Raw genomic sequence first — 25,810 nt, 5'->3', positions numbered from 1 at the left:
ATGGTGGAAAGGCTTTGGGGAGTCAGGAGGTGAATCATTTGCCACACAATACCCCGCCTCTGAACGGCTCTTGTAGCCACAGTATTTATTTTACTTGCCACTTATCAGCCCAAGCCTGGATGTTGTCCAGGTCTTGCTGCGTGCGGTCACGGACTGCTTCATTATCTGAAGGATTGCAAATGGAACTGAACACTGTGCAAGCATCAGCGAACATCCCCATTTCTGACCTTATGATGGAGGGAAGGTCATTGATGAAGCAGCTGAAGATGGTTGGGCCTAGGACACTGCCCTGAGGAACTCCTGCAGCCAAGGCCTGGGGCTGAGATGATTGGCCTCCAACAACCACTACCATCTTCCTTTGTGCCACTGGAGAGTTTTCCCCCTGATTCCCATTGACTTCAATTTTACTGGGGCTCCTTGGTGCCACACTCGGTCAAATGCTGCCTTGATGTCAAGGGCAGTCACTCTCACTTCACCTCTGGAATTCAGCTCTTTTGTCCATGTTTGGACCAAGGTTATAATGAGGTCTGGAGCCAAGTGGTCCTGGCAGAACCCAAACTGAGCATCGTTGAGCAGGTTATTGGTGAGTAAGTGCCGCTTGATAGCACTGTCGACGACACCTTCCATCACTTTGCTGATAATTAAGAGTAGACTGATGTGGCGGTAATTGGCCGGGTTGGATTTGTCCTGCTTTTTGTGGACAGGACATACCTGGGCAATTTTCCACATTGTCGGCTTGTTCTGGAGCAGTTAACAACATAAAGAACAGAATTACATTTATTCAATTATTATCTGTATGAAATTATAACAGTATTAGAAAGGGAGGTACTGCAAGAATCTCTCCTACCGTAAGTGACAGTTATATTTATGAAATATTTATTGATATTTCCATTTGTCACCTTCTGGTAAAAATTTGAGTGTCTCCCACCGCATTGTTCCTTGAAGAGCATTAAGAATGATCCTGAGAGACAAAGAAGGAAACCAGTGTACATGTTTCAACATTCCTTACACACAGCAATCTAGCCTAACCTACTAAATAAATAGCTGGAAGTGGGAGTTGTTACTCATAAGACCATAAGAGATAGGAGCAGGAGTAGGCCATTCAACCCCTCGAGCCTGCTCCGCCATTTAATTAGATCATGGCTGATCTGATTTTTACTTCAACTCCGCTTTCCCGCCCTTTCCCCATATCCTTTGACTCCTTTGCTGATCAAAAATTTGTCTAACTCAGCCTTGAATGTATTCAATGACTCAGCCTCCACAGCTTTTTGGAGTAAAGAATTGCAAAGATTCACGACTCTCTGGGAGAAGAAATTCCTCCTCATTTCCATCTTAAACGGGCGACCCCTTATTCTGAGACTATGCCCCCTAGTTTTAGATTCCCCCATGAGGGGTAACAGCCTCTCAGCATCTACACTATCGAATCCCCTCAGAATCTTTTATGTTTCAACAAAATCTCCTCTCATTCTTCTAAACTCCAATGAGTATAGACCTAACCTGTTCAATCTTTCCTCATAAGACAGCCCTTCCATACCCAGAATCAACCTAGTGAACTGCCTCCAATGCACGTATGTCCTTCCTTAAATAAGGGCACCAGAACTGTGCGCAGTACTCCAGGTGTGGTCTCACCAGCACCCTGTACAGTTGTAGCATGACTTCCCTGCTTTTATACTCCATCCCCCTAGAAATAAAGGCCAATGTTCCGTTTGCCTTCCGGATTACCTGCTGCACCTGTGTGTTGACTTTTTGAGTTTCATGTACGAGGACACCCAGATCCCTTTGTACCGCAGCATTTTGTAATATTTCTCCATTCAAATAATATTTTGCTTTTTTATTTTTCCTCCCAAAGTGGATGACGTCACATTTTCCCATATTATGTTCCATCTGCTAAATTTTTGCCCATTCGCTTAACCAGTCAATATCCCTTTGTAGACACTTTGGGCTCGATTTTACCGTCGGGTTTCCTGTGGGTTTCCAGCGGGGGGGCCCCGAAAATCCCGATATCCAGTCACGTGACGGGAACCCGCCACGATCCCGCCCACTTCCGGGTTCCCCGATGACGTGCGGGGGTGCGTGCGTAGCCCCCGCTGGTGGGAATCCCGCAGGCAATTAAAGCCAGCGGGATGCCACTTGAGGTTATTTATTTCGCTTGTTCAGGTCATTAACTGACCTGATTAAGGGACTGTGTGTGATTTTGGGGAAACATGGGACTGTTTCACACACTGGGGGAAACAGTCCTAGTTGAACTGGACGTGTTGCAGCCGTCAGCCTGTGGCAGCTGCAAAGGTCCATTTGACAGGTGAGGGGGGGGAGCCCCTCACCCATTGCAGGAGGTCGCTCTGTCACTTGGGACAAAGTGTGGCCTCCACCACCCCCCTCCGGACGGTCAAAGTCACCAACCTGCACACTCACCCCGGGGTCCGGAGACATGTGCCTACCTTGCGGACCCCCTCAGATGTACATATTGCGGATGGGGGCCGCTGTAGCTGCAGTCATGACCCCCTCAGAGGGCGAACAGCATCACCAGCCTCGCTATCCACGCTGTCCACCTCTGACACGTGGAGCTCCACAACAGAGTGCTGTGACACATCCACCTGTACAGCAGGAGGGAGGGCTACCGCAGAGAGAGACGCGTCGCAGAGGGCACTACCCTCACCACAGGGTCCACAGACCGAGGCGCAGCTCCCCGGACCTCTCCGAGCAGCAGTGCACACGGAGGCACAGATTCACTCGACATGTAGTCGTGGACATCTGCAGCCTCTTTCATGCCGAGCTGCTCCTGGCTGGCCCCAGCACCATCTGCTTACCTGTTGCTGCCAAAGTCACCACTGCCCTCCACAACTTCTCCTCCGCATCCTTCCAGGGTGCAGCCGGGTACACCGCCGATGTCTCTCAGTCGTCTGCGCGGAAGAGCCCTGCAAATACACCTGCACCTACTCTGCAGTGACACAATGGGTGGCATCAGTGGTGGGTCCTCATAGTGATACCCAGGAGCGGGCATTATTGGACACAACAGACAGGATTCGCGGAGACATGGCAGTGGTGGTGCCAATATAATGTGTGATGTTTGTTGCTCTGAAATTCAATATAGGTAACACCCATGGCAAACCCTCAGACACCCTTGTGCATCCCCTTCATGCTCACGACACGTTTGCCGTACGCTGCCTACTGCACATATGCGATGCATGCCCTGTGGCTGCAGCACAGGTGGTGGCAGGTTGAGTGAGGCTGGCCGTGAGAGAGATGCACGAGAGGGTGAGTATGGGATAGAGCCATGAGATTGTATGAGGATTGGGTTGCGTGTTAGTGGCGGGTGAGTACTGGCGAGGTGAGTAGGTGCAGGTAAGATGAGGATGGGGTTTGAGTGGGTATGAGGGGTGATGTGACAGAGTAGTGTTGGCGGTGCCGAAGGAGATGTGGGGTGGGGGCAGTGTTGTGGCAGACGGAGTGTAGGGGAAAGACTACGTGTTCTCACTGTGGCTGACCTACTGAGGTCATTGCAGCGCCTCCTGCACTGTATGCAGGTGGGCGATATGTTGGTGGTGCAGGTGACCCCCTCTGCCACCTCGAGCCAGGCCTTCTTGGTGGCAGAGGCAGGCCGCTTCCTCCCGCCCACCGGGTGGAAGATCTCTGCCCTCCCCCTCCTCCTCACCCCATCTGATGATACCTGGGGTGAGGCATCATTAAACTGGGAGCAGCCTTCCCCCTGGGCTGCTCCATGCTGTAATTTGTTCCATTGGTTGCAGCATCTGTCAGTGGAGGACTGCCCCTTTAACTAGAGAGCCTCCAGCTGACAGATCGTACTGCGCATGCGCAGCCCGCCCGACGCGCAGACCAGCAGCGCGGACCCCGGAGGAGCAGGTAAGTGATTCCAATTAGTGCATTGCCTGCTACGATCGCGCGGGCAACCCACTAATTTCACCGGGCGCGGAGGCCACGCACCCGAAACCCAACCCGCCGGAAACCCGCAGGCCTGCTAAAATCAGGCCCTTTGTGTCCTCATCACAACTTGCTTTTCCACTTATCTTTGTATCATCAGCAAATTTGGCCACAAAACACTCTGTTCCTTCATCCAAGTCATTGATATATATTGTAAATAGTTGAGGCCCCAGCACTGATCCCTGCGGCACCCCACTAGTTACAGATTGCCATTTTGAAAATGACCCTTTTATCCCAACACTTTGTTTTCTGTTAGTTAGTCAATCCTCTATCCATGCCAATATATTACCCCCAACACCATGAGCTCTTATCTTGTGCAGTAATCTTTTATGTGGCACCTTATCGAATGCCTTTTGGAAATCCGAATATACTGCATCCATTGGTTCCCCTTTATCCACCCTGCCCCTTACTTCCTCAAAGAACTCTAATAAATTTGTCAGTCATGATTTCCCCTTCATAAAACCATGTTGACTCTCTTTGATTGTATTATGAGTCTCCACTCATTTTATAATCTAGTGCTCTCACTTTTTATTTTGATTTTCAAACAGTCTAGCAAATTTAATAATGGAATTAGATATTTAAACTAGCCTATTGGAATATAATCCACTGTAGTGTAGCAAGTAGTTCCCCATCAGTACTGAAATGTAGTTGAAATCTTTATTTATAGCTTTTAGATAAGCATTGGTGTGGGTAAAGTATTTAGCCTTTTATGTCTCCTATAGAATGAATCTTAATGAAAAAAAACTCAGCCCTTTATGCTCAACATACTGAACCATATATAGAATAGATGCTAAGCTCTTTTGTCTCCTGTAACCTGAATCCTAAAAAAAGGTACTTAGCTGTTTCTGAATCCTCCATATGGAATCTTGATACAAAGCAGAAGTATAAAGCAAACTATAAATGCTGCAAATCTGAACAGAAAATGCTGGAAATGCACAGCAGGTCAATCAACATATTAAAACTGAGGGGAGAGTACTAATTCACATATATGTATCATAAAAATTGTATCATATTGTCCCCATATGCATTCATTATAAAATGTCCTAATTTATTTGAAATTGTGTTTAAATTTATTTCAGTTTCTCTGTCAACTGATGATCTGCTCCACCCCTTCATCTTAAATATCATTTAGCACTTGATTAAAATTGTCTCTGATCATATTTTCTACTTCCTACTAAAATCCAAGTCCATCAAGTGTCTTCATAATACATCACAACTGTCAGAAGTGCTTTGTTTAATATGGTTAAAAGCACTATGGTGCACTATGTTGGAGCACTAGCTGAAGGGATGGTTAGAGGCAGATGCTTCCTAGCCACTGTTACGAGCCTCCTGTCAGCCTGCTTTAAAACAGCACTGGCAGAAGCATGGTATACCCATCCAACTCCTCATGGACAACTCATGTGTAACCCAGGCAGGTGAGTAGAAAAATAAAGGATTTTGCATCCTCACAAAAAAAAATACAGGGAATCCTGAAAAATATTCAGACATTTTAACACTAATAATTTATTGCCAATAACATTTCCAGCTTGAGAAACACAATTTAGTCAGTGAATTGGAATTAAGTTTGCCTTTGCCTTTGGCTTTGTCTGAGTCTCCCTTCATTTTGTGAATTCTCATTGTCTTTCAAACTCTTCAAGCAAACTGATCACATTCTATAGAATAGAAAGAATATAAACAGTACATTACAACAAAGCAAAAATTAACAATTATTCTTTTAAACAAAATACTGATCCATCACTGAATCAATAAAATTGATCACAATTAGTTGTGTAAATTACCTCTGTGCTAAAGGATTTGGCCATTTCCAGGATACTTGTGCCATACTGGAATCAAACATAAAGATATAAAGATCTGTAGGTCTAAAAACTCCATGCCATAATTGTCATTTTTTCTATAGATGCCTGCTAACCTGCTGTGTTAACGTACCTGAAGCAACTGATTCAGTTCTTAGGGGACATGTATGCTCTTTATACTTTTTTAAAAAACTGAAGTCTGTATTGACTTTTTAGGGTGTTATGAGAAAACTTGATGTGTTACACAAATACAGTAAGCTATTAGTTGTTACAGTTAAATTCTTATAATACATACAACAAAAATAACACTTTAACAAACAGTAAGTATTTGGATAAGGAAAGTTGATTGACCAAAATCAATTGCTGACTGAGGAAAGTTTAGTTTAACATTTATCTCATGTAATACTGGATACAATCACAAGCAAAGGACAGGAAATGAGTATTTCCAATTTTCTTTTCACTTAAAAAAGTACAAAAAAGCCTGGTGCTGAAATATAAGAACACTGGCAAATTCAGACATTTTTTTAAAACTAAGACACTCACAGACCAAAAACCCAGCATAAGTGTCAGGATGTGTCCATCGGGAACCTCTGCTGTTGACCTGGCCAGAGAATGCGGTGTAAGTGGGAGGCTCCCCAAATTAAATAGGGTGGGCGGACAATCATGCCACAATGGGCAAACACCAGAAGAAGTGCGGGTGCCAAATGTCCATGCTGTTTGAGGGCCTGCCAGCAACTCTGGCCCAGAAGAGGCCAAACTGAGCCCCCATCAACCATCAATTTATAAGGGGACTGAAAAAATCTAAACCTTCTGCTAAACCGTCAGAAATCCAGCCAGGTCCCAGGCCTGCACCCACAGGTGGGTCCCACAGCCACCATCCTGCAAGCCAATACCCCTCTATTCATCTGCAATACCAGCCTACTAGTGGATTTCCAGCCAGGGCCAAGGAAACTCAGCCTGGGAGTCCCTTTCCCCTGGCCACACCCCTTCTGCTGCAGGGGGCAAAGGTTCTGCCCTAACAAGGTTCCCCAGAAACTGACAGTGGAGGCTGGCACCTGGCATATCTGCGTCCTGACCTATTTTCCGGATCTTTGGCAGGAGTGTACCAGAAGGCCTACAGAAATTCAGGACCTCAATATTCAGTCTCATATCATGTAATCCCTTTTCCCAAGAGAGGCTTTCTATTTAAAGCATGAAAATGGCTCTATTGTAATACCTCATTTGTTACATAAGGATCAGCCCCATTTTTCAGCAGCAGTTGGACCAGGTTATCATAGCTGTTGATCACTGCAACCTACAATTTCAAATAAATAGGTAAAAAAGAAACCTATAAAACTTCAAACATCACAGTCAAACTTCAACAGAACAGTCATGGACATGATTGAGCTAACCAGATCTGGCCAGAACCAGATTTGGTAATGGATGACCAGGCCAGTTGTGCACCAATTGTATTCAAGACCTTGAATTTGAGGAAACGAAGGTGGGTATTGTACCAGTGAAGTGGCGAGAATGGGAGATTGTGAGGGCTTGGGCCTCAAAACTGGAGGAAGCGGCATCATGGCAGGTGGACGGTCAGAGGAGAGGGAATTGGGACCTAGAGTGGATGTTGGGCGGGGAGCTGGGGGTAATTTTCACAGCATGGAGAGTGATGTTAGAGAGTTTGGGGAAGGTGTAGACAGCAAGGGAAGCAAGGAAGTATACAGGGTGGGATTGAGTGAGGACAGCAACAAGGAGAAGTCAGAGGAGGGAAGGAAGAGGTAATTTAGATGAAGGTCAAAATCACTGAGGCTGAGGAATTATTCAGTACAAAGTCTGAGCGAGGAAAACTGGAACAAGATTTCAGCAGGTAAGTCACCAGGAGGCTTTGGAAGGTGATAGATGGTGAGGTTTTAATACTGCATACACTCATTCGATTAAATCTACCAATTTCAAATCACCATCAAAGAGAAAGTAGCAAGTTTGAAAGTCCATTATACAGGTAAAGTATTTCTAGGCTTTTCAAAGCTGTAGTAGGAACAACCTTTGATTATTTTCTGCATTTAACAATACAATTAGTCTATAGATCACTGGAAACAAAGAACAGTACAAGTACAGGCAAACTTTAATGTGACTTGTAAGCAACAAGATTAAAAACTTGTGGTTCTTCATCATCATCCTTAGTGGAGCAGTCAGTTTTTTTGTGTGTGTTAGAAGCAATAGTCCACTGATTGCTGTACTCTCCACTATCAATTCCCTCAAAGTAATCATTGTCCTGTTAATCATTTGGTTATCATTTAAATGTGTTAAAAGCTGCAGCCTGAGTTAACTTGTATTAATGGGTACAAGTGTTCACAAGATTGCAAGTTACTTATGGAGGATGAAGACCATTCGGCCCATCTTAATACATCCACCCAGAACAACTCTACTGCATGCAACCCCCTCCCCTCCCCCACCATTGCTGCATCTAGTTGTTTCTTAAATGATTCCAGGGTGTTCACCTGCACCACTCTGCTCAGAAGTGCAGTCCAAGTATTGATCACACCCTGCGTGAAAAAGAACCTCCTGATATCAGTCCTAAGGTTAGCTTTTACCAGTTGACACCCATGTCATCTTGTTCTACTTCCAAGGTTTAATTCTGGCTTAATCTTTAAAGGGGCCACAGTGGGCCTTCTGCTGTTGCCCCAGCAACTATCGCCACCCTTCTCCTGGCGGATCTGAGAGTTGGTGGGATCGGAGCAGAAGGCAGGGAAATCAATCTGTTTGCCACCCCACCATAATTTACATGTGGCGAGCAGTGAAGGAGCCTTACCTGCTGTAACTGAGGAAGAAAAATTTAGCATTTACAACAGTATATAAAGGGCATCAGCAGGGATAATAGTTGTATTAGGAGGAAGTAAAGTAAGAATTTTGAACTAGTATGAAGGTCTCTGATGTCACATTATGTATAAAGCTCAATGTACCAACATTTTAGTGTGAGAGTCTCTAAATATACATCACATGTGTGGTTTGCTACTAATATTGCAGTATGAAGATGTCTGTATTAAGACCTCAATGTGAGGTTGTCAGTATTACCATTGCAGCCTGAAGATGTCTGGGCTAACAGTGTGGTATGAAGTACTATACATTAGGAAAGAGCTCAAACACATACCATCAGTGGTGTTTTTCCCATTTTATCTTGGATATTCACATTTGCGCCTGCTTTAATTAAAAGAGAAGCAATCTCGACGTTGCCACTCAGGGCTGCAACTTGCATTAGCGGTGTCCACAGTGAGTGTCTATCAGTCACATCAACCTATTCATAGTAAACAGAAGAAATACCAGAGTATGTGTATCATATTAAAACATCATTGGTTACTTTATTATGTAATACAGTCACTGAGGGCTAATGATAATAGTGTACAAAGAGTAAGTTCAATACCAATCACACATGGACGTGGTGCATAAATCCAGCTGCCCTTCTATTATTTTTTTTGATAAGTTACTTTTCCTCCTTCACTTCAGAATATTCTCTGCCATTGCAGCTCTATTGTTAGCTACTAGGATGTTTGTGAGAGCAGTCTGGGGTCTGGTCCACTGATTTTTCCTTCTGCCATGTCAACACACCCTGAGCCACCCCATAAAAAGATATCTGAGATCAAAAATTCACTATGTGGGACATTACAGGCACAATACTCTGGTTGAAGGTACTGGTGCTGCAAAATGCTGCAATAAACTTGCCATTTTGATAGCTTTATTTATTAAAAATAATCTGTACTACATAACACAAAAAGTTCAATGTTTAAATCAGCCATTGCTCATACCTAGTGCTGAGCTCAAATTGAATGCACACCAAGCTCAGACTCTGAAACTCTACTGTCACCAGTACACTAGAAGTCAACTAACAAGGTGCAGTATTTCCAGATGTGTTATTGCACTTCAACAGGTGGAAAGGGAAAACAGTGAACATTTTGGGTTAATGACTAAAATTGGCTAAATTGGATACATATTGTTTCTAATCGGCCATTTTTGGGATAGTTACATTTGTGTGCCCATGAAGCTGTGGGATATCAGTGGTGGGGAGTGGAACATTTTAAATTTTTATCACCTGGTGAGAGTATCAACTATTCCCAGCTCATGTACATCATAACTTAGAAAGAGAGTGAAAGTCTCTCCATTCTCCCCCAACTCAATGCTGCCCTGCAGCTCCAGCAAAACACCCCTTAGTTCTCTTTTTATTTGACCTCTTTTGATGGCACCTTTACAATTTTAAATGGGAACTGCCACTTTTAGAGGAAATTAAAACAGTCCTGTGGGAAAAACATGTGGAACAAATTAGGATTTTTATTGATTCCATTTGTTTAAGAATTATAAAACTAGTTTGCTAATGAATTTCATACCTTGCAATCATCATTTATCATCCATTCAATCACATTGAGGTGTTCCCCATCAGTAGCCCAGTGCAAGGCAGAGGAGCCGCCATTGTCTCGGGCTTCCCATGTAGCTCCAAATCTCCGAAGACATTTAACAACATCCAGGTGCCCAGCAAAACAGGCTAGCATTAAGCTGTAACGTGAGAAGAAAGGGTACAATGCATTTTTAAAAATTTTGCCCAAAAAATGTCACGTATGATTTTCTTCCCTTTCAAGTATTTTCTACATTTCAGAAAAAGTATATTGAAAACATGGTTTCTAAAATTAACCTCGAAGATTAAAGCCACATTTTTACATATGATTCAACACAATCAGTATCTGGAGCAAATTTAATTCATCACTAGGTTAAATGAGGTTGTCAAACAATCTCCCTGATGACTCTCTACCATTTTCTTTATTCATGGGGACTGGGAAAGATATAAAGAACAGCAAAAGAAGACAAAAAAGATAGAGCTGCAAAAAGGGAATACGAACAGAAACTTGCGAGGGATATCAATATTAACGCAGAAAGTTTTTACAATTATATTAGAAGAAAAAGGGTAGTCAAGGGTAATGTGGGCCCTTTAAAAACAGATACGGGTAATATTGCAAATGAAAATAAGGAAATGGTAGACTTGTTGAATAATTACTTTGTGTCAGTCTTCACAGCAGAGGAAGAGGATAAGAATACCTGACATTCCAGGGAAACTAATAATGAATCAAGGACTAGAACCCACTAAAGCAAGGAAACAGTATTAGAAAAAATTATGGCACTAAAGACTGACAAATCCCCAGGACCTGATGGTTTCCATCCCACATTTTTAAAGGAAGTAGGTGAGCATAATGGGCCTATACTCTCCGGAGTTTACAAGAATGAGAGGTGATCTCACTGAAACATATAAGATTCTGAGGGGGGCTTAACAGGGTAGATGCTGAGAGGTTGTTTCCCTTGGCTGGAGAGTCTAGAACTAGGGATTATAGTCTCAGGATAAGGGGTCGGCCACTGAAGACCAAGATGAGGAGGAATTTCTTCACTCAGAGAGTTGTGAATCTTTGGAATTCTCTACCCCAGAGGTCTGTGGCTGCCGAGTCATTGAGTGTATTCAAGGCTGAGATAGATAGGTTTTTAGACTTTAGGGGAATCAAGGGATATGGGGATCGGGTGGGAAAGTGGAATTGAAGATCTGTGAGGTTGAAGATCAGCCATGATCTTATTGAATGGCGGAGCAGGCTCGTGGGGCCTACTCCTGCTCCTATTTCTTATGTTCTTATGTAGGTGAGGAAATTGCAGATGCTTTAGCCATAAAGTTCCAAAGCTCCCTTGATTTAGGAATTGTCCCTTTAGATTGAAAAATTGCAAATGTAACTCCATTATTTAAGAAAGGTGAGAGAGAGAAACCAGAAAATTATAGACCTGTTAGTCTAACATCTGTTGTGGGGAAGTTATTGGAATCTATAATTAAAGACAGAGTGACTGAGCACTTAGAGAAATTTGAGCTGATTAGTCAGAGCATTTGTAACGGGTAGATCATGTCTAACAAACCTAATTGAACTTTTTGAGGAAGTAACTAAAGTAGTAGACAGGGGAATGTCTATGGATGTAGTTTATATGGACTTCCAGAAGACATTTAATAAAGTTCCTCATAGGAGACTGTTAGCTAAAATAAAGCTTATGGAATTGAAAGAAAATTATTCACCTGGTTAGGAGATTGGTATGGCAGTAAAAGACAGAGAGTAGGGAAAGAGTCACAGAATCATAGAATCTTACAGCACAAAAGGAGGCCATTTGGCCCATCATGCCTGTGCCGACTCTTTGAAACAGCTGTCCAATTTAGTCCCACACCCCAGCTTTTTCCCCATAACCGTGCAAATCAGTCCTCTTTGAGTACATGTCCAATTGCCTTTTGAAAGTTCCTATGGAATCTGATTCTATCACCCTTTCAGGTAATGCATTCCAGATTTTAACAACCCTGTGTGTGAAAAAAATTCTCCTAATTTCCCCTCTAGTTCTTTTGCCAATTATTTTAAATCTATGACCTCTGGTTACCGACCCACTTGCCAGAGGAAACAGTTTCTCCCTACTTGATCTATCAAAACCCCTCATAATTTTGAATACCTCTATTAAGTCGCCCCTTAACCTTCTCTGCTCTAAGGAGAACAATCCCAGTTTCTCCAATCTCTTCACATAATTGAAGTCCCTCATCCCTGGTATCATAGGAACATAGGAATATAGGAACATAGGAACATAGGAACAGGAGTAAGCCATTCAGCCCCTCATGCCTGCTCCGCGATTGATAAGATCATGGCTGATCCGTGATCTAACTCCGTATACCTGCCTTTGGCCCATATCCCTTAATACCTTTGGTTGCCAAAAAGCTATCTATCTCACATTTAAATTTAGCAATTGAGCTAGTATCAATTGCCATTTGCAGAAGAGAGTTCCAAACTTCTACCACCCTTTGTGTGTAGAAATGTTTTCTAATCTCACTCCTGAAAGATCTGGCTCTAATTTTTAGATTGTGCCCCCTACTCCTAGAATCCCCAAGCAGCGGAAATAGTTTCGCTCTATCCACCCTATTTGTTTCCCTTAATATCTTATAAACTTCGATCAGATCATCCCTTAACCTTCTAAACTCTAGAGAATACAACCCCAATTTGTGTAATCTCTCCTCGTAACTTAACCTTGAAGTCCGGGTATCATTCTGGTAAACCTACGCTGCAAGGCCAATATGTCCTTCCGAAGGTGCAGTGCCCAGAACTGCTCACAGTACTCATCATCTTGGTAAACCTCCTCTGTACCCTCTCCAAGGCCTTGACATCCTTCTTAAAGTGTGGTGTCCAGAATTGTACACAATACTCCAGCTGAGGCCTAACCAGTGATGTGTAAAATGTTTGCATGACTTCCTTATTTTTGTATTCAATGTCCCTATTTACAAAGCCAAGAAGCCCACACGTTTTCCTAACTGCCTTATCAATTTGCCCTGTCACCTTCAAAGATTTGTGAATATGAACCCCATGTCCCTCTGCTCTTGCACCTCCCTCAAAATAGTACCATTTAGATTATACTGCCTCTCCATGTTGTTCCTCCCAAAATGCATTACTTCACATTAAATTGCATCTGCCATGTGCCCGCCCATTTCACCAGTCTGTCTTTGTCCTCCTTAAGTCTGCTACTATCCTGCTCACTATTTACTACTTTGCCAAGTTTTATATCATCCACTAACTTTGAAATTGTACTCCCTATACCCAAGTCCAGGTCATTTATATATAACAGGAAAAGCAATGGTCCTAATACCAACCCCTGGGAGATCCCACTTCATATTTCTCTCCAGTCAGAAGAACATCCATTGACCACTACTCTCTGCCTCCTATCCCTTAGCCAATTACATACCCAAGTTACCACCGTCTCTTTAATACCATATGCATCTATTTTCCGAATAAGTCTGTTATGTGGTACTTTATCAAATGCCTTTTGAAAGTCCATATATACATCTACTGCACTACCTTCATCAACCCTCTCTGTTACTTCAACAAGGAACTCAATCAGGTTAGTCAGACAGGATTTGCCTTTAACAAATCCATGCTGGCTGTCCCTTATTAAACCTTGCTTCTCCAAGTGAGAATTAATTTTGTCCTTGGCCTGTAGATATCAGGTTTATGCCTGTCCCCTTTTTTGAACGGGGATGTAACATTTGCAATCCTCCAGTCCTCTGGCACCACCCCCATATCCAAGGAAGATTGAAAGATTGTGGTCAGAGCTTCTGCTACCTCCACCCTAACTTCTCTGAGCAACGTAGGATGCATTCCATCTGGACTAGGTGACTTATTAACTTGGAGTGATGCCAACCTATTTAGCACCTCCTTTCTATTTTTATCCTATCCAATATCTCTACTTCCCCCCTCCTCTACTGCGACATTAATTTCATCATCTTGTTTTGTGAAGAAAGATGCAAAGTACTCATTCAGTACCTCAGTCATGCCCTCTGCTTCCACAAGATGATTTGCTTTTTTGTCCCTAATAGGCCCCACAATTCCTTTAACTATCCTTTTACTTTTTATATGTTTATAAAAGATTTTTGGGTTCCCTTTTATGTTACCCACTAATCTTTTCTTATACTCTCTCTTTGCCCTTCTTATATCCTTTTACAATTTCCCCCTGCACTGTCTGTATTCTGCCTGGTTTTCGACTGTATTCTGTACCTGACATTTATCATAAAACTTTTTCTGTTTTATTTTAACCCCTATTTGCTTTAACATCCAGGGAGTTCTAGCTTTGAATGCTCCATCTCTCCTCCACATGAGGATATGCTTGGTTTGTACCCGAACTGTCTCTGCTTTGAAGGCCTGCCATTGCTCATTTACTGTTTTCCTGGCCAATCTTTGTTTCCAGTCCACGTGTGCTAGATTCCTTCTCAAATCACTGAAATTGGCTCTCTTCCAGTTGGGTATTTTTCTTTGTCCCTTTCCATAACTACCTGAAACCTAATTATATTATGGTCACTATTAATCAGATGTTCTCTCACTAAAACACACTCCACTTGCCCTACTTCATACCGCAGAACTAGATCCAGCACTGCTTCCTTCCTCGTTGGGCTAGAAACATATTGATCAAGAAAGTTCTCCTTAATGGATAATGCGTTTGTACTCGAATTGGAAGGAAGTGACTAGTGGTGTCCCACAAGGATCTCTGCTGGGGCCTCAACTATTCACTATATTTATTAATGACTTAGATAACACAATAGAGATTCATACATCCAAGTTTGCCGATGACACAAATATTGGTGGCATAGTAAGTAGTGTAGACGGGAGCATAAAATTACAAAGAGACATTGATAGATTAAGTGAGTGGGCAAAGCTATGGCAGATGGATTTCAATGCAGGTAAGTGTGAAGTCATCCATTTTTGACCGAAAAAGGATAGATCCAAGTATTTTTTAAATGGTGAAAAGCTAGGAACAGTGGAGGTCCAAAGACATTTATGGGTCCATGTACACAGATCACTAAAATGTAGTAATCAGGTACAAAAAATAATCAAAAAGGCTAATGGAATGTTAGCCTTTATAACTAGAGGGCCAGAATATAAAGGGGAGGAAGTTTTGCTATAGTTATACAAAAGTCCTGGTTAGATCACATCTGGAATACTGTGTACAGTTGGCCACCGTACCTTCGAAAGGATATATTGGCCTTGGAAGGAGTGCAGCGCAGATTGACCAGAATGTTACCAAGGCTCCAAGGATTAGATTGTGAGGAGAGATTACATAAACTAGAAGGTAACGGGTGATTTAGTTGAGGCTTTTAGGATTTTGAAAGGAATTGATAGGGTAGATAGAGAGAAACTTTTTCCGCTGGTGGGGGAGTCGAGGACAAGGGGACATAATCTTAAAATCAGAGCCAGGTCGTTCAGGAGAGAAGTTAGGAAACACTTCTTCGCACAAAGGGTGATAGAAGCGTGAAAATCTTTCTCACAAAAAGCAGTAGGTGCTAGCTCAATTGATAATTTTAAATCTGAGATTGATAGATTTTTGCTAGCCAAAGGCAATAAGGGATATGGAGTCAAGGCGGGTGGATGGAGTTAGGATACAGATCAGCCATGATCTCAGTGAATGGCGGAACAGGCTCGAGGGGCTGAATGGCCAACTCCTGTTCCTATGTTCATTATTTCATCTTACCTGTCTTTTCCACTGCCATTCTTCTGGTTAACATCAGCACCAAATTTTATCAGAAATGCCACCATCCTGGGGAGAGAAAAAAAGTAGACAGGTATTAATGACGATATTTATCATTGCTGAGGAATTTTTTTTTAGCAGCTACTACTGGACTAGTTGGATTTGCTTTTCCCTGTGTGCTACCAAAATTAAGTTCTGTACACGTTTCCCACTATGCAACCCATGTGCACTGCTTCACTGAGTATTGAAATTAATTTGGGTCATTGTAACTTCCTCCATTATGGACCTCCATCCTCCATTTGTTGTTGTACTTTTGGTAAAATGTCTGCTGTTTGTTTCTACTACATTGCACCCCTTTTCCAAGTTGCTGGACTCCTATCCTCTCTTACCTCACTTCATCTTGCCCCTCCCATTCTGCCCTATCCAATCTCATCCCACCTCATCCCGCACACCATCCAGGACAAAGCCGTCCGCTTGATCAACAGCACATCCACCAGCTTAAACATCCACTCCCTGCACCACCGGCTCACCCTGGCTGTAGTGTGTATTATCTACAGGCTGCACTGCAGCAACTCACCACGGTTTCTTCGACAGCACCTCCCTAACCCGCGACCTCTAGCACCCAGAAAGACAAATTAAGCAGGCCCTTGGGAATACCATCACCTCCAAGTTCCTCTCCAAGTCACACATCACCCTGACTTGGGCAGATATCACAATTCCTTCATCGTCGCTGAGTCAAAATCTTGGAAGTCCCTACCTAACAGCATTGTGGGAGTACCTTCACCACACGGACTGCAGCGGTTCAAGGAGGCCCACCACCACGTTCGCAAGGATAACTAGGGAACAGCAATAATGTTGGCCTTGCTAGCAATGCCCATATTCCAAGAATGAATTTTTTTTAATGTTTTAAAAATTATCTCGCCTTATGCTATCCTTTTGCAATCTTTTTGCCATTACATCTCATCTTTCCCTGTCCCATCCTGTTATGTTATTCCATCCTATTTCATCCTGTTCATTTCCATTTTCTCCAATCATATCCTGTCCTTTTCCATTCTGTTCTGTCTTGACAGGATTTGATTGTTTTACTCAAAACATTTTCATGGTTTTCAAAACCTCAAACCAATCCTGCAAAGATGTATAGGTGTGAACAATCACCTCAATATTAGCCACCACCACCTTTCCCTTGTGCTAGGGAAAAGAAGGCCACAAACATTGGGCCAGAAATCTCTTCCGAAATAACGGAGGAGCTCAACATCACTCTCCGTTTTTAGTGGCGAATTGAAGGAACAAGTTCCTGCATTTTCACATGCGAGGTGAAACGTGGAAATCCAGAACTTGCTCCTAGTGGTTCGCAGGCGATATGACAGCTTCAAATTAAAGGGTCATCGCATGCTACAATCAGAGAAACCATTGAAAAAGTGCAAACTTGCTTATCTGCCCAGCTGGAAAGTAACTAATTACGCCACCAAACAGGCACGCTTAAAATACCAGGTCTAAACAAAGTTTTAACAGCATGGTAAGTCTTAATGACTGCCAAACAACTAAAAATGAAGTTTTAAAAATTTGGAGTCTCATATTACTCCTTATTTTAATAGTTTTAGATCGTTAAAAAAAATTATTTTCAATTTAAAAATTTAATCTTTTTTTTCATTTTCCCTTCTGTCTCCTTAATTTAATTCAATTATTTCTTTGGCTTTTTATAAAACAAAATTAATTTTTTTATTTACAATGACATGCAGAATACTAACTTTAAACGAATGAATTCTGCTTGCCTGCTTGAATTTATCTGCGCCACTTCTCTTCATGACAGATTTTGTGGCCGTGTCTTCTCCTCACACACTTTTCTAGCCAGGCTGGATTGATAGCGCACATTTTTTTAAGTTCAAATGCAAGCAATTCGACACCACAGAGCCCGCAGTAAGTATTTTCGTTAATTTAATTCGTAGGGGCTGCAGTGAGCGTTGCCTCGCTGCTGTGCGCGATTTCTGGCCCATTAAATTATACACAAACATAATTAAGTAGTTGTGCCTGCCAATATTTGCACATTGCACACAAAATGAAACAGAGCATAAACTATTGATGTTCTTGGTGTTTGAGATTTCTTCATTACACACATTATAAATACTATCAAAAATGTTCCAGAGAAACATAAATGATTGTAAATAAGAATTGTTCAACACTTACATAAATGGCTGTAGAGCCTTTCCAACATCAAACTCAATGAAGCGTGAAGCTGAAGTGTGATTGTAAATGTGTTTCTTTTAAATGTGCAGGTAGCAAGTGGATTTTTTTCAGGTTGTGATTAATTTAGTTTTTGAGATTGCCCATCTGTAAACTGTAGTGGTTTCATATGGAACAAATAAATCAACTCAAACTTCATGCATTTTGAAGGTCAGGTTTTAGCTGAACTGGAAAATACAGTATCACTGTAACATAAAACTCAAACCTGCAACTGCAGAGACAGAGAGTATTGCGCAGCTCCAGTTCTCTCTGTCCCTTTCTTCATCTGTGTTTATCCATAATAAATAGTGGAGCTGTCAAAGGGACAGATTTTTCCCACAAGTGGTTGATTTGCAGCTGAGTTGCCATAGTGACAGTCCCAGGTGGGGTATTATATGTAACCCTCTAGATGATATACTGAGTTTGTACCACAAATTAAATTTAAATTATTAAACAATTAAAATCTTTATATATTTTTTAAAGAACAGTTTTGTAAATGTTATGTTTGAAGATCTATAACGTACAGATAGGGCGTTATAGTTCTGGTGTTATTAGGTGCTCCAACTTCCTAATACAAATAATGGTATTTTGAATCCTCCTTGTTCCCTTCTGCACACAGTTACTAATGTGCTGAGGCTTTGCGTAAAAACTACTTCCCTGAAATTCTGTTCTCAAAATATTGGTGAACTCCTTGCCTCACATTCTATTTCACATCTGTTGATGTTCCATACATTTTCTTTCTCCACAGATCAACTTTGCACCGTCTGGTTTCCTACATGTGCTGCACAGCCTCGGGGGCAGATGATATAATTTTCATCTGCAGAGTTTGAATCCTAAGAGGAATTTTACCTTCTAGTATTGTTTGAGTTGGCTCACCATCTGAGATCTTTCTAAAACCATCAGTAAGCTGTCATGTGGCTGACTTTGTGTGATTGATTGAGGTGGGGACCACACAGAAACAAACGTGAACCACGAAGGATGCTTTAAATTATTTGTTTTACACTGTACATTTTTATGAACCATATGAATATATTTTTTAAAACACTGGTAGGAATCTTTATGAATAGATCTCACAACAATGTTATGCCTAAAATGCAGGCAGGTCCTTAAACGTGTAGGCTGCCCAAATCCCGATCTACCAAGAACCAGACAAGTGATTGAGAGACATATAATGAATTCCAAAATCATGCATTCAAATATTGAGTGCATCAGATCAACAGAATAGAAATATGGCAGTTAAAAAACAGAAAATGCTGGAAATACAAATGGATCTTTCAGTATCTGAAAAGATAAAACTCAAGCTAATGGTTGGATGTAAACCCTATATTAGAACAATCCAATATTTCCAACAGTTTTTGCCTTTATTTCAAATTTCTATTATTTGTAGTCTTTTTTCTTTTTCCTTATACTATCACTGTCTGCCATTTGGGTGTAGAATCTCTGACATCAGTAATCCAATCACAAGTTGGTAGAGGCTGCAGGAAATTTCTGGGATTTCAAACACAAAACTCAGGAAACATACGTGTGTATTGACATATAAACCTAGAGATTCAGCAACCACAGGGAATTAAAGCCAGCATTTTATTACTGAACCACTAAGAGATCATGTACCCGTTGGACTATTAAGTACCTGTGGTATCCTTTCTGAGCAGCTATCATAAGTGGAGGGAACCCCAGCTTATCAAGAATATCCACCTTTACATCTCTGAAAGAGTAATAAATAGGTTCACAATGAAACCAATGACATTCTATTGGAATTTTCATACTAATAACAGAAAACCTCTTTCAAAATTAAAATGTAAGAAATAAAAGTTAAATCAAAAAATGGAATTTTGCTCAAGATTGTGCAATATATACAATCAGTGTAATTTATACAAGTTCCTTTATACCTCCCACTATTTTCTGACAATGAATCTGTTGTAAGTTGCAAGTATAAACCATACGAATAATATTTTTATAATTGGCACCTCTAACATGGTCAGATTCTGATGCCCTCTTCTTTTCTGCAGTCAGCTCTATCCTGATGTGATCCTTGCTGCTTTTCATAATGGAAACAATGAAAAAGTCTCGTGTAGGGCTCTCCCCAGTGGTGTGGTTCTCAGTCCTACAGACACAGCATAGTTTTGATCTCCAATTTGTGCTGACTTATCTTATCTCAGCTGGGGTGGCAGGGCCTTTGTTCCTGATTGCTATCCACTGGTGTTTGTTTGAAAATATGTGCTTGTTGATATCAGGTGAGGACAGGATTGGGCTCAGCTGAGGTGCCCACACCCTCACTCTGTCAAATACCTTGGTAGTACTTTATGCCCACACATGAAGAATGAACACTTGGGTGGGCTGCTGACACCCAATAACCACCCAACCTTCAGAAAAGGTGCAAAATAAAGAAAACTCTCGTATTAAAAAATATAGAAAGGGTAGTGGTGCTGGGGTTGTGTTTACATTTGTGGTTTTGCTGGACATTATTCTTTACAAAGTGATGGACATTATTCTTTTCGAGGCACATTTACATTCAGAGTGCCTCTACTATCCAGTCTGCTGTTACTATGATTTGTGGTCTAAATTACAATTTTAAATCAATTAAAATTTGCTACATTTTCCCACTACAACCCAGTCTTCTATTTCTTCACTTTTTAAGGTAATTTAAAATAAATGTGCAATTTTAACCAAAACCTGCCTAAACATAAACCAGCTCGACTCCAGTATTTCATGTATTTTTGACATTTGGCAATAATTAATTAAGAAATTTTCAGTTACAATTTATTTCTTTTGGGATTGTGATTCACATTCATTTATTTTTTCAATCACGGCACAAGGAATATTATATGCAATGTTTCATGAGATTGTTACTGATATGTTGTATTTTGTAATGTTTTACAATGAATGGCTTAGAATTTCCTGTGGGGCCGTAATTGGGACGTCCAATTTAAGGCCGTTCGTATGATTTTGCCAATGTCAATTTACACTGAAATTTCCTGTGGAACTAATTAGACTATGTCGGAGCATAAAAAGACAGCTTAATTGAAACGTAACAAAGAAATGCCCTCTGCTTCAGTGATACATCAGATGATTCCAATGTTGTCCTGACTCTCTGAAATCACATTGATCGGATTTTGGAAATAGTCATTTCATATCACATTCCATGATTTTATTGTTAAATTGTTCAAATAAGCAGTGAATGGCCGACTGCTTCAGTTAATAGCTACCTTGATGTACATCTGTTGAACTCTGATAATTAATTTCAAGTTCGGGAGTCCCTTTATTTTAACCCTTTGCATTCCTAAGCTACTTGGCAACTACATCTACCCCCTTCCCAACCCACAACCTCCTTAAAAAACTCAACCGGGGATGGTGAACTTCTATGCTGCAAGGAATGGTTTCCTTGGAGGCTCTGGCATGCAAACTAAATAGCCACACTTGGAATCAGAATAGTTTTGACATTTAGGAACCGAGTTGTCAAGTTTAAAAAACAAGTCTAATACAACTCAATTCCTTTGAGAGAACACATTTTCTGTCTTGATTTCAGACAATGATGTTTCTCAAATTTCTTCCATATGAAAACAATTTTCATTTCTTATGCTGTATTGGCTGTAATTTAAATTCAAACCCCGTTGCTTTGTCGTTGCCAAATGAATTGAAGAGAAAAAAAACTTGCATTAATATTAGCATTTGACTATTCAAAAACAAATTGCAGTTGGCAGCTTTAATTCTCTGATCGACCTATACTTTTTGTGTTGACTGAGAATTTTAGTTTAATAATAATTTTGCACTTTCATTAAAATAAGATACTCGCATTTGCTCTTTTTAAACTGTGAATTATTTGTTCTTTTCACTCTGTGTGTGGAATTTGACAATCTACACAATCCAATAAGTTCCTGCAGATTTGTATCTCTACCAAAGATTTGTAGCAATCAAGTTTGCAAATAATTTAGAATCCAGGTTAACATTTTAGTTTTCCAGAAATAGTTGCCGTATAAACCGCTATATTTTGGCTTATATTTATTGGAGTTCTTTGAATATACATCACTGATGACTGTTACATTTGATGTTGTTCCATTTGCAAAACAATGAAAACTGATTGTCCTAAACCCGTTTAACACTAATATATAAAAATTAGTATTAATATTTCTTCATTTAACCTACAAAGCTGAATTGTATCAAAATCAAACCTATACATCATTTTTACAGACCACAGCCATATTTTTATTTAGTTTTATTTTTTTCTTCAAATGTCCTGTATTTTTGCGTGTGGCCAAGTATCATCTGCCTAGTCTGGCCCCAGTGCTGCTGAAGGTGAATTCTAATTGTTGTTTCACTCAGTGAGCAAATCCGATGTGGTCACTTTCTGCTCTGCAGTAATTCTTTGGCAACCATCTCACTGCTAACTCAGTGCAGGCTTTTCTTTGTTTGATATTGCTGTTTAATGTGTTTTGATTTGTTAGATACATCTTTTATTAAACGTGTAAATCTGGTATTATGTCAAAATGAATTCCATGACTGGGAATGCTTTTGCTAATCTCGAGTTTAACTTCAAAGGAAGCTTGTGCGCCTAAAATTCTGGATGCAAATTTATATCCATTCTAAGCCTGTATAAATGCAGGAAATTTGCGTTGTACATTCTTTTGGATGGGGACGGGGCAATGCTAATGAGCTGCGGAGCTCTGGGCAAAGGTCTCATTGAACCAGTGCAAAACAGCGAGAGAATTCGGGCCAGCGCAATATGGGTGTAAGTCACTTACGCCTGAACATCCTTGATCTTTCGTGCTGCAAATTAGTATTGCGCCACGATTACACCATTCTTCGGACGAAGATTGACAGGAAATTCCAGGCCAATAGCTTTAATCTTTTGGTTTCACAAATGGGAAATGTTAACGCAGCAGAACTGGGCTATAGCTTTGTGATTCTGCATTGCCCCGTGATGCCACACTGCAGCATGGTAAATAGAGCATCTTTGACATCAACAGGGTCAATAACATGTTTATTGAGTGAGTATTGCTGTAGTGTTTGTTTTTTGCGTGGACGCACAGGTCAGTTTATTTACGGCACGCACTCTGTGCCGTAAGACTCTGGCAGTTCTATCCTGCTGTTGAGACAGGATATACTCAGGGATGGTAATGGAGGAGTCTAGGAGGTTGATTGATAGGTATGTTTCTGAGTACGGCTATGCCAGGCCATTGCTTGGCTAATTTGTGGGACAGCTCTCCCAACTTTGGCACCAGCCCCCAGATTTTAGTGTCGAGGCCTTTGCAGGATCAGCTGGGCTAAGATTGCCTTAGTCTTATCCGGATACAATGCTTAGGTCATTGCCGTTAGATCATCCAATTTTCTTATTATTATTGAACATCATAGTGATTGTTTACAACTGGGTGACTTGCTGGACCATTTCAGAGGGTATTAAGAGTCAACCACATAGTATGGGACTAAAGCCATATGTAGGCCAGACCAGGTAGGGGTGGCAGGCTCCGTTCCCTGAAGGGCATTAGTGAACCAGGTAAGTTGTAACAACAATCGGAAGCTTTCATTTTAGGGAGCTGGAAACCAGTGAACAAATGTAAACAGTATCACCAACCCTGACTGCAGTACACGGCATGCTCCTTCTACATCATTCTTAATTACAGCATGGTGCAGATGCTTTCCACTCATTGGTTCTCCTAATTATAAAGGATAATAAAAAGTAACGGATGAAAACCTTCACATCAACCATGAAAGGAAAAAACAAGAATGAATATTTATTAGTGTACCAAGTAACAATTGCGGAGAATAAAATTTAACCAACTATAGAGTTGGAAGGAGTGAGTTGGGAGGGGTAAGAGGTGGGATTTTATGCTCATCAAAGTTAATGTTGTCAATCCCAGTGCTAGCGCAAGAACTCCCAGGTCTGAAGTAGCATGTGTTAGATAAATGATAAAGCTCCTTTTACACTGACCAAAAATCAGCCTTAAGTCAGTGTTTATCAAACCTTGTCGATTGGGGAATCCCTGAAAATGTTTACACATTCCCAGGGACTTCAGCCCAGACCATCCTAACCTCCAGAAGATTGCAACAGCTACCCAAAGGAAAATAGTGCTCTCATTGCAGAAAATGGGTGGAGCATAAACACCAGCAGTTGGGCCAAATGTCCTGTTTCTGTGCTGTAAGTTCTATGTAATTCTATGTAGTATATAACAGCAGAAATAAAGTGCTAGTAAGTCAACAAATACAGACAAATTATGGAACACAGAATTTCCAAATCACATTGTTCACAGCACACAGTATGCATGGCCCCAGACAGACAGAAATATGATGACATCACAGACCCCTTGGGATCTCCTAATGGACCTTGTTCGGCCTACAGATTCTGGTTTGGAAACTTCTGCCTCAAGTCCAATTTTCAAACAGCTTTCCTATCCCAGTGGGAACACTACAAATTGATGACAAATTTTCTGCGGTTTTGTACTGTACACCCAAACTAAGTTGAGACTACCCAAACCAATCTCATGTGGGACCCTTATAGACATTAAAAAGAGATTCATTCCTGTCATCAGTCTGAGCTGGTATGAAAGACAGATTCAAAACAACAGCCAGAGGTGTAAAGATGGTATGGTAATCAAATGTGCCACCTAGTCTCTTGGAGTTATAAACATATCTATCTCAGATAAGTCTTATATCAAAGATGAGGTTATACAAGTATTTTGCTTTCAGTCTAAGTCTTAGTAATGAACACTCTCTGATGAGAATATGCAGAACTAAAGAGGCGGAGAAGGGGACCAGGAACACTGACTTTCTTTCAATGAAGAAAAGCTATCTTGGTAAACAGAGGAAGAAAAACAAATCAAAAGTTGGCAAAGAGCTGAAAACGGAAGTAATTGAATTATGTTTTACCACATTTTTGACTCATTATGTGTATTCAGAGATTCGTTATCAAATTATGTATTTAGGATAGGAGTCCTGGTTGATTTGATTATCAGGAACAGTATCATTCTTCCAATTTTCAACATGTATGTGGGGAATAAATGTCCAGTTACTAGACAGCAAATGGAAATCTTGAAATCCATTATTGGTTCATATAAGTTGCTGTGAGGAGTCAAAATGACAGCCAGAACTAGTCTATCTCAAACTGTTTATTGGATATAAAAGACAACTAAGACATCACCTCAAACAACTAATTGGACACGGTAGCAATGTGGTACTACTAATTCAGGGCATCACAATCATAATTCTTTCAGCCCCTGAATAAAAGTCTATATGCTGCTTTCTCTGGCATCTGATGCATGAGATCAAGCTGACAGCTCAATCAATATTCCTTTAGATTTTGAACTGAACTGCATATACAAATAATTGAGTATTGTAATGAAAGCAATACAAGAGATTGCAAGTTATAACAGAAAAAGTTGTAAAGCTTGGAATATTCTTACCAGTACATCAGCCACTGAATGAACCAACTCAATATATAGCTGCAACATTGTTGTAAAAGTTGTGTTACAAGTGGTGAAAGGAACAATATTCAGCAAGACTCACGTGTAGTAGAAACAGTTACAACTGGACTGTAGGCATAGTATCCTGTATGACTAATGACTTTTAGTCGGAATCTATATGGGGTGGAAGCATCAAGCCCCTTCACAACATGCTGCTTAGCATATCCTCTGGGAAAATAAAGACACAGAGAATTTTGGGACAGCCAAAAGAATAGCACCAACCTTAGTTAAACATTATTAAATATAAAAAATATGTTTTAAGAAATATTTAAAGAATAGTTAAGTATCAGTGTTGGTCCTACAAAAAAATTACAAAAGTTATAAAGAATCATAATCGTTTTTAATACTTTTTTCTACTGAGATTTTGTATAT

General features: G+C 40.9%; 1 protein-coding gene across 1 annotated transcript in view; it reads right to left on the bottom strand.

The window, feature by feature from the left end:
* Positions 1–5,418: 5,418 nt before the first annotated feature.
* Positions 5,419–25,810, bottom strand: part of fank1 (fibronectin type III and ankyrin repeat domains 1) — a 43,151-nt gene continuing 22,759 nt past the window's right edge. Inside the window, exons 3-11 of the mRNA XM_068002733.1 lie at positions 25,482–25,606; positions 23,554–23,635; positions 19,615–19,689; positions 15,768–15,833; positions 10,088–10,253; positions 8,860–9,003; positions 6,949–7,026; positions 5,718–5,762; positions 5,419–5,591 (exon numbers count right to left, since the gene is read on the bottom strand). Coding sequence (XP_067858834.1) covers positions 5,553–5,591; positions 5,718–5,762; positions 6,949–7,026; positions 8,860–9,003; positions 10,088–10,253; positions 15,768–15,833; positions 19,615–19,689; positions 23,554–23,635; positions 25,482–25,606 — 820 coding nt within the window. The 3' untranslated portion in view covers positions 5,419–5,552. The remainder of the gene's footprint in view (positions 5,592–5,717; positions 5,763–6,948; positions 7,027–8,859; positions 9,004–10,087; positions 10,254–15,767; positions 15,834–19,614; positions 19,690–23,553; positions 23,636–25,481; positions 25,607–25,810) is intronic.

Source organism: Heptranchias perlo, chromosome 21 (assembly GCF_035084215.1).
Source record: "Heptranchias perlo isolate sHepPer1 chromosome 21, sHepPer1.hap1, whole genome shotgun sequence".
In the NCBI taxonomy this organism is placed as follows: Eukaryota; Metazoa; Chordata; class Chondrichthyes; order Hexanchiformes; family Hexanchidae; genus Heptranchias; species Heptranchias perlo.
This window is presented reverse-complemented; position numbering and strand designations above follow the sequence as displayed.